The sequence below is a fragment of the Tasmannia lanceolata genome, unplaced genomic scaffold (genome assembly GCF_043159265.1).
Source record: "Tasmannia lanceolata isolate RefF3 unplaced genomic scaffold, GAP_Taslan_0.1 ptg000019l, whole genome shotgun sequence".
NCBI lineage: Eukaryota > Viridiplantae > Streptophyta > Magnoliopsida > Canellales > Winteraceae > Tasmannia > Tasmannia lanceolata.
In genome coordinates this window covers 15,938,127-15,953,190 of record NW_027518696.1, presented here as the reverse complement: position 1 = coordinate 15,953,190, position 15,064 = coordinate 15,938,127, and the positions used below count along the sequence as shown (strand labels likewise).

Genomic DNA, 15,064 nt, shown 5'->3' with positions numbered 1-15,064 from the left:
GACCGGTCACTCACGGGTATGGCAATGACGAGCTGATTCATGAGATCGCAGACAATTGTCTACTGCAAGTATTGCTGGGACATGATTTATCACAAGATTGTGAACAATATTTTCTGCGGGTATTGCAGAGATCTCTCACAAGTTTGGTGAGGATCTAGGTGTCTTTCACAGGTATCGTGAGGACATGATCTCCCACAGGTATTGTAGGAGATTGGATCTTCCACAAGTTTATTGGGGACTTGGCTTACCGCAAGTCAGCGGACCATGACTAGTAGACCATTGGGGCGGTGTGACGCCAATTATATTCATTGCTAGTTATTGACCAGTTTTGTGCTAGTTTTGATATTTCAGTTTTACAGTTAATACATGGATAGCCAATTATAGTTTAATTGATTATTAAAGGCCTATCATGCTCAATGTTCATGTTTATTATTAGAGCTTGTCTATTCATTGAGCATTAGCTCATCTGTGTTTATTTATGTCTTATAGATACTGATCAGTAGGAGATTTCATCTTGCAGGATCGGGGAGAGAGCAATTCGAAAGATTTAGGATCTACTTTTGTTTCAGTTATTTCAGTTACAAACATAAATTTTTATTTGGACTATTAAGCATTCTTGTAGCCCTTGGGGCCAGTTAGTTGACCACAATTATTTCGTACTCTGATAATTAATAGTTGATTAATAGGATTAATTAGTTTGGTTATGCTCTGTTTATTGCATATTTAATTGTGACGCCTTACATATTCGTGGTTGTGATCATGAATGTGTGGTGGTGTTACGTACCTAGGCCGAATCTTGATTTAGTGCGTGACACCGATGATGAGATGCCAACCAATTATTGGCCCAAAATTATTATTGAACTGATATTGTGTATAATTTTTGGCCAATAATCGGTTGGGCCCTTCTTCATCGGTTGTCACAATATAAAACGAACATGGCCTTAGTGTGAGTTTATCATTCATTTAACTTTATGTTTTTTCTACGAATCTCGGGGTGGAGGAGATGTAGGAGTGGCAATGGGGCGGGGCGGGATGTTGCATTCCCCGTCCTCGTCCCCGCCTCGTGGGGAAAATCTAATCCCCGTCCTCGTCCCTGCCCTGCGCACTATTAGGGGGAAAAAATTCCCCGCACTACTATAATAACAATATCTATTTTTTTAGGGAAATGATAAATGCGCCCCTTCTCATTGCTTGGGGCACCCAGCTCCAGTGTACGATGTCAATCAGGTCCCTTAAGTCCATTGCATGTGATGTACACTAGCCTTTTGCAGTCATAGATAAAGCGCAGGTGGGTGTCCCAAGTAATGAAAAGGGGCGCATTTATCGTTTACCTTTTTTTTTTAATCTAATCAAACAATTATTAAACACCAATTTCTACTTTTCCATCAGGGCTATGATAAATTCATGCCCCCTTTAATGTGAATTGACATAAAAAAGCGTTAAAGTCCCCCCACATAATTAATGTTAAAGGGATGCAAATTTATCATCAGCCATTTATATGGGGGACGCATACGTTTCTTCTCTTTTGGTATTTAAAGAGCTGTCATAAGGTCATTGCATTTCCCAAAAGGCTCTTACAAGCCATCTTATATATATATATATATATATATATATATATATATATATATATATATATATATATATATATATACATATATGAGAATAGAGTTCCTAAGGTGTCACCTCATATAGCTTATATGAGGTGGCGCTCACAAAACATAAGGGGCCCACATTTTTTGGGTGATCGAAACCACTCATTTGAAAGGCCCTTAGATGGATATGGTGCCCACAAAAAATCAGGTCCATAGGATCATCCTAACCCTTCCATTTATGGAGGGTAAAAATGGGCAGATTTATGGAGGTTTATACCCATCCATTTCAATCTCCACAAATGGAAGGGTTAGGATGATCCTATGAAGTTGATTTTTTGGGCACACCCTATCTATGTGAGGGCCTATCATATGAATGCTTTGGATCATCCAAACAAAGTGGGCCCCTTATGTTTTTAAGCGCCACCTCATATAAGCTATATGAGGTGACACCTTAGGAACTCTATTCTCTCTCTCTCTCTCTCTCTCTCTCTATATATATATATATATATATATATATATATATATATATATATATATATGCGGAATCCTACAAACTGTGGTGCTGCCACGTGGCAGCCCCACCTCTATCCCGTATATTATAAAGCCCCATTCACACAACTCTCTCTCCCCTAAATAACCTGCCCGTTATCACTATTAATTGGGGCGTTATTACCCTAATTCTATTAAACTCTATTAAATGCTATTCTACCAAAGTAACCCATTTCTATAAAAACTCTCTCTTCACTCTCTCAAAACGCATGGAAAGCCTTCATTAGCAAAGCCTTTAATTAAAAAAAGAAGTTTTATATTCTCTTTCCTTATCCCTCTATCACACTAACCTCTTTCACCTTCCTATTTATTCTAAAGAGATAGATACAATTCATATTTATTAGATAGCAAAGCCTTTAATAAGAAAAAAAGGCAGTTTTTACATTCTCTCCTCTGCATCCCATTTATTAGCAAAGCCTTTAATAACAAAAAAAAAGACATTATTCCCTTTCCTCTTCCCTCTATCACACTTAACCTCTTTCACCTTCCTATTTATTCTAAAGAGATAGACAGATAGATACCCTTCCTATTTATTAGATAAATTTTTATATGTCTAATCTTCCATCTCACTACCGCCCCCTTTTCATCTCCCCCATCTTCCCATTCAACAAAACCCAAAAATTAGGGATTTCTTCATGCAATTATGGGTTTTGAATGACTTTCTTTGATAGATTATTTAGTATCAATTTTATATTTCTGATTATGTATCTTATTTTTTTCCTGGGTTGAACTTAAGAACTGACTATTTCATTTTTGTTTGAATCTAAATTGACTCTGCAGTATGTTGGATTTATAGGTGCTTTTAGTTTTTGCATTTGTTGCTCAAGCTTCAATTCCATAGTTACATGTTGTGAGGCACTTTCAGTTTGGATCTCCACAATGCCCTCCTGTGGTATATATATTTTTTTCAATCAAGACATGTCCATGTTTTCCCCATAGTTGATATATTTTGATTTACATTCCTATTGTCTACTGCCCATTGGATTTTAAATTTTTAATTGATGGTGGTTTCTGTCATTGTTTAAGCCATAATCTAGACCTGCTCATAATTCTACTGAGAATTGTCTACTATTAGCCCCCCTTCCTATTGATAAGATAATGTGTAAAATTCACTTCTTTCTTATCATTTTTTTTTATCATGCTTTTGTTGGGAATTTCAATTCGGTGTATTCTTGCAAGAAAGGTATTAGTGAGTGGCCGGATGAATGAAGGATCTTACCCCAAGCCAACTGTTTGTAAGGAGTCATAGCAGTGGAATAGTAACAACTTGGTGGTTACAACCATTGTGTTCTATTGCATAGTATGACCTTTTTGGTTTATCAATTTTCTTTTCTATTAGATTATGTCATTCCTATTCTAATAGAAATTGGCATTCATTTTTTTGTTTTTACATATTGGATGGTTTTGCACATTTCTATGTATATTTTATGAGATCTTGGGAGCTATTAGTCTTTGACTCTTAGGTTCTTTTGGGTTTGAATATACAGATCTTTTCCTCCTCTCTACATTTCCTAATTCCATTTTTGAAATACAAAAAATATGGAACATGCTTCAAAAAATTATGGTTACCTACCTAAAAAAATTCCAACTGATTTTCCTTCTCGATTTCTTTACAAAACCGTATATGTAATCTTTGGCAGGGTATATGATTGCTATTCCTTCGTTTTTCGTTCCCGTGCATCGCACGGGTTTGCAACTAGTTTAAATACTAAGAGACAAGATACATGAGCGTCTTTAACAAAACATATAGATGGTGATTACGGGGCGGGGCGGAGCGGGGCCAGAGTCATCCCATCCCTGCCCCGTAATCGCTTTGGGGATTGTTTTAATGGCCCCGTCCCTCTTAAGCAAGGGAATCCCAGTCCCACTTTTGCGAGTTTAATTGCCAGCCCTAATGCTATGTTTGGTTGCCTTTTTTTTTGGGATAATAGTAGGGAATGTAATTCTATTGATTTGCTGAAAGGTGTTTGGTAGGGAATTTAGCTAAATTGGGGAGTTTGACAACCGGAGATGTCGGGCCCTTGTTGGGTGATGTGGTACCGTGAAAACTCCCTCGATAAATTTCTCCAAATCGAAGAAAAAAGGGGAGAAATTCTCGGGCAAATCTTATCTTTTGATTTGCTGGCAAATCTTTGAAAAATCTGGGCGAAACCAAACAACGTCTGTTACATTTGCTCTCAATCTTCCCGTTGGCTGATTTGCTTTTAATCTCCCCTTTGACTTCTTCTTCTCTAGATCTCCCAGCCATCTACAAGCAACCAAACAGAGCATAAAGGAGGTGGGTTCCCAAGGGGCGGAACTCAGTCTCCATTGATAAGATAGACTCTTTTGGTAATAACCATTTGAATAAGGAAGACTCTTTTGGAAATAACCGGCTGGCATGATCCTGATATTTGCAGGACTGATATATTTGGTAGTTGAAGGCTGTCACTTTGATCTTTTAAGCTTTTGGAGAAAGGCAGTATTTAATCTTTTATACTTTAACACTCCCCTCACGTGTGGCCCCACTTTCTAGGGTTGGCCTACACGTGGCACATGTGGCCCCACTTTTGGGTTTAGCCATTGCGTGTGGATTTTGCTATCTAGGAGGTTTGAACCCAGGCATTTGCTTTGATACCATGTTAACTTACCAACTTCTCCAATAGCTTAAGCTCTTGGAGAAAGGCAGTATTTAATCTTTTATACTTTAACACAATCATGCAATTTGTACAGACTTCATCCATTATTTAAGTGATGCAATCCTCACATCTCTTCTCATGTTGAGATAGAGAACCAAACAGTAGCCTCTTTGTTTTCTTCCATACCTATATTTCTTCATCTCTAAGTATTGGACTTTCATCCTTTAGCACCGTTAGATTTCTCCCACGTGTTGGCAAGTCACACGTCGGAGACAGTCAACCAAAGAGCCAGAATCTGTTATGAATCAGATAGAAGAAAGGTGAAAAAGCCACAAAAGAAAAGGCGTCGCCGAAGAGCCTATCATTCCTTTCAAACTGTCCAAGGCTATCGAAAAGATTCCCCCAACAATCATCCGTGCGTCAACATCTAAATCATTACAAAACAACAAAACTAAGGACCTTTGATGAATGGCTTCATGTGATCGGTTTGAAAATGGAGTTGCCTCAACCATTGATGACGACAAACGAAATAGTGACCAATCTCAAGACGAAGAGAAGAATAAAGGGAGCAAGAAAAATAGAAAAGAGGAGAGATGGATTACGGAAAGTCCTACACAAAATCTTAATTTTCGCTATTTGGCCCGTGCTTAATCTCCAATCTTGAGAACAAGGTTGTTTCAAGAAGGGTGGAATCTTACGTGTAGGGCCGGCAATTTCACCCGTGAAGACGGGGATCCGCCCCGCCCAGCCTGAACGGGGCGGGGAATCCCCGTATCCAGGCGGGGACGGAGGCAAAAGTGATTCCCCGGTGCGGGGCGGGGGCGGGGATGGATCTGGGATCGCCCCGCCCCGCATAGTAATACTACCAATGTAATCGAAACAGCGAAACTGATTCTGAAACGGTGAAACCTTTCCTTTATTCTTGTAGTTGTAGTGCAAAAATTAATTTTTTTGTTATAGGCTACTGATATTGGCAGCCATGTTTTATAAATGCACTAACTCATATTGGCATATTGCCTTTTACTATTGAAAGTTTGAAACAGCTGTCAAAGACTCAAAAGTCAAAATTCAAAAGTTATTAAAATTTCAAAAAATTAAAAAACAAAGAGGGATTGCCTGCGGGGCGGGGATGGGAGGTAAGCATTCCCCGCGGGGCAGGGATGGGGATCCCCCCGGTTCCCCCGAAAGCGGGGATGGGGACGGGGAATTCAACCATATGCGGGGCGGGCGCGGGGAATGCAACATCTGGCCCCGACCCCGCCCCGTTGCCAGCCCTACTTACGTGCCTAGACGGGTCCCCCTTCGGGTTGGAAAGAGAGAGAGCTCTCTTCTTCATATTTTTTTTTACACGTGAGATGCGTGGAAAGAGAGAGAGCTCTCTTCTTTTTCTGTGAGATACTTGCCCGTCTCTATGCGGACCATGCCTTTAGACTTTTCTTCCAAATCAAAATCTTTCTTTTACCACCGTTTGATATTTTCCACGTGTCGTCACATCACACGTTCAAGACATTCAACGAAAAAAGCGCAGATCAAATGCTAAAATCAATGAAAAATTTCATCACTTATCTCTTCATATAATTTCATATTCTCTTTTCTCTCTCTTCTTCGTTAGGGTTTCGCTCTGAAGATTCTATAAACATGGCTACTGTTGGAGGAATTACTGATGCTTCTAATCAGAACAGTGTGGAGATCGTAGAGCTCGCTCGATTTGCTGTTGAAGAACATAACAAAAAAACGGTACCTTTTTTTTAAATCTTTTCTCTTTCTTGTTTTTTTACAAGTAGATGAAAAAGTGGTTATTTGATGTTTTTTTTTATGTAATCTTCATTTTCGATTTTCTATTTTTTAGTGATTTTCTGTTTGTGTGATGATAAATTCGTACCCCCTGTAGGACGATTCACACCCCTTTAACGTGAATTGGGCACAAGATACGTTAAGATCTGACGCTGTTTGACGTTTTTTGACGTCAATTCACCTTAAAGGGGTGCGAATCATCCTACAAGGGGTGCAAATTTATCATCTCCGTTCTGTTTTTGTTTTGATCATCTGGTTCTTGATTTGATTTCATCTGATGGGGTTCTGTTTTCTGTTCATTATTTCCTTTTTATTTCCTTTTAATTGATTTCCTCTTATTTTTTCAATCATCTGGACCATTGATTTTCATTGCCTTCATAATTTGTTTAACTGTTCATTCCCTTTTTATTTACTGTTAATTTTCTTTTAATTTATCAATGGTTTTTTGTTCAGATCTTCTTTGTCTTCATAACATACTGATTTTTCTTTGTGTTAGGGTTCTATTTTCTCTTCATTATTTCCTTTTCTTTACTGTTAATTTCATTTGAGCTTTTTCTTTCTTTCTTTGTCTCTTGAACTTTCCCCTATTGGTTTGATTCATTTGACATTTTATTTAATTATCTATGGGTTTTTTTCCTCTTATTTTTATAATTTCCTCTTATTTTTTATTTCATTCATCTGGATCATTGTGATTTTCATTGCCTTCCTAATTTTCCCATTTTTTTTATTTAGGAAAAATTATTAAAAAAATGCAAAGTTTATGCTAAATTGTGATAAAAGGTAGATATTTAAATTTTGTAAAAAAAGGGCTGTCAGGTGAGAGAGTATGAGTTTTAGGACAAATATACCCCCACTTTCATTTTCCCACCATTTTTTATGCTCTAATCCCTATGTTTTTTTTCAGCTACCCACTTCACGTTTTTCTTTCTTCTTCCCCACCCATCCAACGTGAAAAACACCCGGTGCAGCCATTGCCATCCTTTGGAAGCTCCAATCCCATTGTATTTTGTTAAAAAAAAACACCATTACTTGTGACAAATTTGAACTTGGGTGGTAAACATAGCTCCAAGTAGGTCCATGCTCCTCTACTTGAATAGGGTTTAACATTTTATGAAGGTTTTCATATTTTGTTGGGTTTTAACATTTTATGAAGGTTTTCATTGTTTTCATTGTTTTGTATTGAAAAAAACAGAGAAATTACCCAAGTTGTTCTATGTTGGTTGTATAATTGTTTTCATTGTTTTCTTGGGTTTTAAAAGAAAGTTAGAACCACAATTTTCTTTGTTGGAAAAAAACCATTACGTGTTTCTACCCAATTTGGTTCGTACTGGTTCCAGGGTAGAAAATGTCGCTCTGTACTGGTTCCGGGGTAGAAAATGTCGCTCTGTACTGCTTCCGGCGTATAAAATGTGGTTCCCCAGTGGTTCCGAGGTATAAAATTTGGTTCCGTACTAGGTTCAAGGGTATAAAATGTGGTTCCCTAGTGGTTCCGGGGTATGAAATGTGGTTCCCTAGTGGTTCCGGCGTATAAAATGTGGTTCCCAAGTGGTTCCGGGGTTGAAAATGTGGTTCTCTAGTGGTTCCAGGGTATAAAATGTGGTTCCCTAGTGGTTACGAGGTATAAATGTGGTTCCGTAATGGTTGCGGAGTATAAAATGTGGTTCCCTAGTGGTTCCGGGGTATAAAATGTGGTTCCCCAGTGGTTACGAGGTATAAAATGTGGTTCTGTAGTGGTTACGGGGTATAAAATGTGGTTCCCTAGTGGTTCAGGGGTATAAAATGTGGTTCCCTAGTGGTTCCGACGTATAAAATGTGGTTCCGTAGTAGTTCAGGGGTAGACATTTCAAAACAATGAAAGATGGGCTGTCAGGTCTTGTCAGGGACGGAAAATGACAAGAATACCCTTCTCTTTTAAAAATCATCTTTTTACCCATCTCTCTCTTGTCGGGTCTTGTCAGGGACGGAAAATGACAAGAATACTCTTGTCTTTTAAAAACCTTCTTTTTACCCATCTCTCTCTCTCTCTCTCTCTGCAAGAATTTTATATGTTGCAAACAGTGGGGCTCACTTCAAAGGATGATCCAAACCGTTCATTTGTTGGACCATGACGTATATAGGATGTACCCGCATATCTCCATATGAAGATCCTAACCCTCCATTTTGTACAAGGACTGTACACATCCAACTTAACCCCTAATGTTTAAAAAGTTACAAGTAAACCCCCTGTGGTTCAATTTGTATAAGGTAGGCCCCCTCTTTTGAAACACTGTCAATGCTAATGAAGACCCCATACAACCCTCCAAACCCCATACCCGAATCCAAACACTACCAAAAACATAGTGGGCCCACATTGTTTGGATCATCCAAAGCGTTTATTTGATGGACCCTCACATATATAGAATGCCCATTCTACTGGACTCCATTTGGAAGTCCGAAAATTTGGTCGGAAGTCCGAAAAAAGTTTCGGACTTCCGAATGGAGTCTAGTAGAATGGGCATTGTACTGGACTCCATTTGGAAGTCCGAAATTTTGTTCGGACTTCCGAGTAGGGCTAGCAGCCGATGGTACGTCCTCAGATTGAAGGGTTAGGATGATCCGATGGAGCTGATTTTTTCGGCACACCCTATATATGTGAGGGCCCATCAAATAATGCCTTGGATGATCCAAACAATGTGGGCCCACTGTGTACTTCGGAACCACTAGGGAACCACATTTTATACCTCGGAACCACTAGGGAACCACATTTTATACTCTGGAACTACTACGGAACCACATTTTATACCTTGGAACCACTAGGGAACCACATTTTATACCCCGGAACCACTATGGAACCACATTTTATACCCCGGAACCACTAGAGAATCACATTTAATACCTCGGAACCACTCTTGGAACCACTTAACACCTCGGAACAACTATAATATGGTTCCCAAGTGGTTCCGAAGCATATGTAATGGTTCCAAAAGGTTTAAAACACTCATAATCAGTTTCAAAATACTATTAGAATGTTCCAATCACAAGTAGCACTCTTGAAACCATCATTTAGACTCTTGGAACCACTTAACTCCTCGGATCAACTATAATATGGTTCCCAACTGGTTCCGGAACCTATGTAATGGTTCCAAAAGGTTTAAAACACCCATGATCAGTTTCAAAACCAATTTCATACTATTAGAATGTCCCCATCACAAGTAGCACTCTTGGAACCATAATTTAGACTCTTGGAACCATTTAACACCTCGGAACAACTATAATATGGTTCCCAAGTGGTTCCGAAGCCTATGTAATGGTTCCAAAAGGTTTAAAACACTCATGATCAGTTTCAAAATACTATTAGAATGTCCCAATCACAAGTAGCACTCTTGGAACCATCATTTAGACTCTTGGAACCACTTAACACCTTGGAACAACTATAATATGGTTCCCAAGTGGTTCCGGAGCCTATGTAATGGTTCCAAAAGGTTTAAAACACTCATGATCAGTTTCAAAATACTATTAGAATGTCCCAATCACAAGTAGCACTCTTGGAACCATCATTTAGACTCTTGGAACCACTTAACACCTCGGAACAACTATAATATGGTTCCCAAGTGGTTCCGGAGCCTATGTAATAATTCTAAAAGGTTAAAAACATTCATGATCAGTTTTAAATACTATTAGAATGTCACAATCACAAGTAGCACTCTTGGTACCATCATTTAGACTCTTGAAACTACTTAACACCTCGGAACAACTATAATATGGTTCCCAAGTGGTTCCGGGGCCTATGTAATGGTTCCAAAAGGTTTAAAGTACTCATGATCAGTTTCAAAATACTATTAGAATGTCCCAATCACAAGTAGTACTCTTGGAACCATCATTTAGACTCTTGGAACCACTTCACACCTCAGAACAACTATAATATGGTTCCCAAGTGGTTCCAGAACCTATGTAATGGTTCCAAAAGGTTTAAAACACTCATGATCAGTTTCAAAACCAATTTCATACTATTAGAATGTCCCCATCACAAGTACCACTCTTGGAACCATAATTTAGACTCTTGGAACCACTTAACACCTCGGAACAACTATAATATGGTTCCCAAGTGGTTCCGGAGATTATGTAATTTTTCCAAAATGTTTAAAACACCCATGATCAGTTTCAAAACCAATTTCATACTATTATAATGTCCCAATCACAAGTAGCACTCTTGGAACTATAATTTAGACTCTTCGAACCACTTAACACCTCGGAACAACTATAATATGGTTCCCTAGTGGTTCCGGGGCCTATGTAATGGTTCCAAAGGTTTAAAACACTCATGATCAGTTTCAAAACCAATTTCATACTATTAGAATGTCCCCATCACAAGTATCACTCTTGGAACCATAATTTAGACATACTTGAAGCTATGTTTATCACCCAAGTAGTTTAGTAAGTATTGGTATTTTTTTTGGGAAATGTTGTCTACACTACTGTATTTTGATGAGGGCACTCCTCACTTAATTAAAAGTACGGTATGGCCCCCACATAGGATGATCCAAACCGTCCATTAGATGGGCCACAGCCTAAATGGGTTGTGTCCCAAAAATCATTTCCATGGGTTGATCCTAACCCTCCGATCTATAGAGGGTTTGGATCAACTCTCTAACATTCTGATCGGAGGGTTAGGATCAACCTATGGAAATGCTTTTTGGGGCACAACCTATTTAGGCTGTGGCCCATCTAATAGACGGTTTGGATCATCCTATGGTGCGGGTCATACAGTACTTTTAATAAAGTGAGGAGTGTCCTCATCAAAATACGGTAGTGCGGATAACATTTTCCATTTTTTTTCCAAAGAACAATGGCTGTTTTTCATCAACCCAAGTATTGGCAATGGTTGTTTCTCACGTTGGAACTTGCTTGGGGAAGAAGAAAGAAAAGAAAAGGTGGTAGGTGAAATCGCTTAGGGATTAGATACTACATAGTTGGTGGGAAAAAGCAAAGGGGGGGGTATTTTCATCCTAAATGGTCTATTTTCGTACACGACAGCCCTTTTTTTATAGATTTGAAATGTCCACCCTTTGTTCACAATTTAGCATAAACTTGGCATTTTTTTAATAATTTTCCCTTTTATTTACTGTTAATTTTCTTTTTATTTTTTTTCAATGGTTTTCTGTTCTGATCATGTTGTCTTCCTAATTTGCTGACTTTTATTTGTCGTAGGGTTATGTTTCCTCTTAATTTTTTTCTTTTCTTTACTGTTAATTTGTTTGAACTCTTTCTTTCTTTGTCTCTTGGACTTTCCCCCTATTGGTTTGATTCATTTGACATTTTATTTGATTATCTATGGGTTTTTCTTCTTCTTGGATTGTCACATAGAACTCTCTTCTTGAGTTTGGAAGGGTGGTGAAATCAAAACAGCAAGTGGTTGCTGGTACTGTGTACTATATCACTGTGGAGGTAACTGAAGGTGGTGCCAAGAAAGTCTATGAAGCCAAGGTTTGGGTCAAACCATGGATGAATTTCAAGGAGCTTCAGGAATTCAAGCCTGCTGGTCCGGCCAGTGACTGCTCGGCTACCCCTTCCGATTCTGTTTCTAAATGAGGTAATTATTCTAGGCCTGATATTTCTCTATAAAATTCCATAACATTGGTATCCATTGCGATTAAAAAGAATTGATTGCAGATCTCTTTATCGAGTTTTACGTGCGATTTATGATTGATCAAGTTTTCACTTGCATTTCCATACTAATTGAAATATATTGTGTTCAATGTTATGTGAGTACTTTAGATTGAGACCTGGATCTCTCTCTGCTGTGTGAATATTATAGGGCATAATAAAAAGGAAGATCTATCTTACTCTTTTAAGTTTTAATACGTGTCCTGGTAACCTGGTCTAAATTTTGTGTTGATATTGGTGGTTACTTTATGTTCATAGTTGGGTCTTTGGTCTGATTACTCTTACATGCTGGCTTGAAATTGTTGAGACCTTTTCATATTTATTTCCCTTTTTGTACTTGTTCGGAGTTTGATGAATATTGGTATGAGATCTGTCTTCCACTTGGTTGTATACGTGGAAACATAAATCCATATTCCATTTTATATTGAGAGTGAGAGAGTTTGAGGACTAGGGATTTTGTGAGCTAAGTAAGCTATTTCTTCTTGTAAGAAGAGATCGTGGGTGTAAGTTTGTGCATATTGTGACTTGTTTTTGGGATTAGGCTTTGAAGGTCTGGCTTTATAGAACCCATATCTATAGAACACCCTCCATCTTAATCACTGTTTAAAAACTCTGAGTTAATCATCGGTTCGCCCTTGAATAGGTTTTACCATTTCCTTGTTCTCGTATGAGTCTGAGATATTCCCTACCAAGTCAATCAAAAACTTCTTTGACTAGTCCGAATTTTTAGACAATGATCTTTATTTTTATGGATGGGTGGGGAAGTTGATGTCCTTTAGACCTCTTATCAGATCACTGATTCAGTACCTTTTGAGGAACACCATAGCCCAAAGGCCCACAAAGAAACAAAACCTGTCCTTAGCTTCATTGTTTTCTTAACCCTCTCTCCGTGCTTACCATGCTGAGTACTTGAGAAAGCAAGAAATGAGAAAAAAAAAAAAAAAAAAAACTACAAACTAAGAGTTGCATGTGAACGTGTCTCTTGTGCCGCATATCAGGGTTTTGCATCCTAGTGATCGTGTCTAACTGCTATATCTCTGTAGTATTCTTCTGTCCTTGATGGTGCTCAAAATGTTTTTTTTTTTTTTTGGGGGGGGACATATAAACGAAACATACGAATTAAGACCTGAGAGATATGATAGGGATATTAAATGTTAACTTAAATGTTAGATTGGGTACGATATCTTTTTGGATTGTTCATTATGAACTATATATGAGCTAATATGGTTTTTTTTTTCGTGTCTTTCTTTTTTACTTACACTCTACATTAATTTAGTATTTAAATCATTTAATCTATAATTATGCATAGCTGTGTTCCTTCTAAGTTGGTAGAATCATAGTAGAATAAAACCTTCCGTGCCTATTCCCTACAATAGATGACAAGTTACAAGTTTTTGGAAGGATTTCAAGATGATGAAACATAATGGCTACAATTGTATAAGGTTAAAATTTAATAAGTTGTTTTTACTACTTACAGAAATTGGGATGTTGAGATTTTGAAGTGGAATCAACCGAAGTAGATCTTTTTGTACAAATGGTACCTCCCCTATTTTTTGCACAAATGGTACCTCCTCCAGGAAATCAAACAGGATGATTAGGAATCGAAAAGGAAGGTCAGCTAGCATTACATTTTCTGTCTCTAGTTTGGACTCCACTTCAACTGCCTATCTTTTCTATCGGGCCTTCGAGTTACTATAACCAATGTCACACTGAATTGTTGATGTGATTCGATCATCTTAGCTGTTAGATTTAGTTTTTATTTCTATTGGATTATTGGACGTGCTATTTGTTAATAGCATTTTATTTGAATTTTTATTTGAATTATTAACATTATATTTAGCCTCTTCAATGTGAGGGATATCTGCATCAGCCTATGGCCCACCATCACTTTTTCCGATAGCAAATTTATCCTTTAAATTCATCTTTTACAGCCTTTTAGCCCTAACCCACTTAATTTTTATTTCTTATTGGCTAAACCTCGTTTGAAGCCTTTTTAATGTCTTTTCTTTTAACCTATTTATCAAATATGGGGTCCCATCACTTAAATAACTCATTCCCTTCATATAACCTGAACACCCACCTAAATAAGGACCAACTTTGGAAAATATGAAGAAACTTTACCCTCATCTCCTCCCTCCTTTCTCTTCTCTCCTCCCCTCCTTTAGTATACTTTCTTCCTTTTTCCCTTCTACCCTTACCTTTCACCATCCATCTCACGATCTCCCCCCTTCTTACATTCACCCCTCTCGCTCCTCTCTTGCTTCTTTGTTTCATTCTTTATAGTCTCATTTATTTTTTCCTATTTTTCTCTCCTTCCCTCTTCTCCCTTGTCGCCGGTTGGGTTTATAAACTGCTTCTCCCTTTTTTCCGTTATCCCCTCTTCCCCGATATTCATTCCCCCTTTTCCTAATCTATATCTTTGGTGGATCTTTATCTTGACCTTGAAATTCTCCCCCCCCCACCCTTTTGAATGGCTTCTTCTCTTTTATCCTGGCCTTGGCACACCCTCCCACCCCCCCGCCCTTTTTCTTTTCTTGATCTTGATCTTTCTTTGTCCTTTTTTTTCTTGATCTTGATCCGTCATTTCTTCATCTCTTCTTGTCGTGGTTGAGATCAACTCCTTTTCTTCTCTACCCTAGCTATTTCTCTTTCTTCGCTTGAAGACCACCTGCAACAGAATGGCTCCCAATGCTCAATACGACATTGCAAGTATGGATCCATCATATTTCTTTCATTGAGAAATTATATGATGCCATGCCCGACCGTGAAAATGAAGGGCGGAAAGAGAGAAAACCTCTCTCCCTTGATTTTTAATCCAAGGGAAAGCCTCGTTTTTTACTTTTCCTTGGTTAAAAAACCAAGGCAGCA

At 38.2% G+C, this 15,064-nt stretch overlaps 1 protein-coding gene across 1 annotated transcript; it reads left to right on the top strand.

Moving 5' to 3' along the window:
- The first annotated feature begins 6,397 nt into the window (after nt 1–6,397).
- On the top strand, nt 6,398–12,121 carry LOC143852358 (cysteine proteinase inhibitor A-like). The gene is made up of 2 exons (XM_077361740.1): nt 6,398–6,496; nt 11,897–12,121. Exons 1-2 carry the CDS (start codon nt 6,398–6,400, stop codon nt 12,119–12,121), a joined length of 324 nt encoding a protein of 107 aa, XP_077217855.1.
- The last annotated feature ends 2,943 nt before the right edge of the window (nt 12,122–15,064 follow it).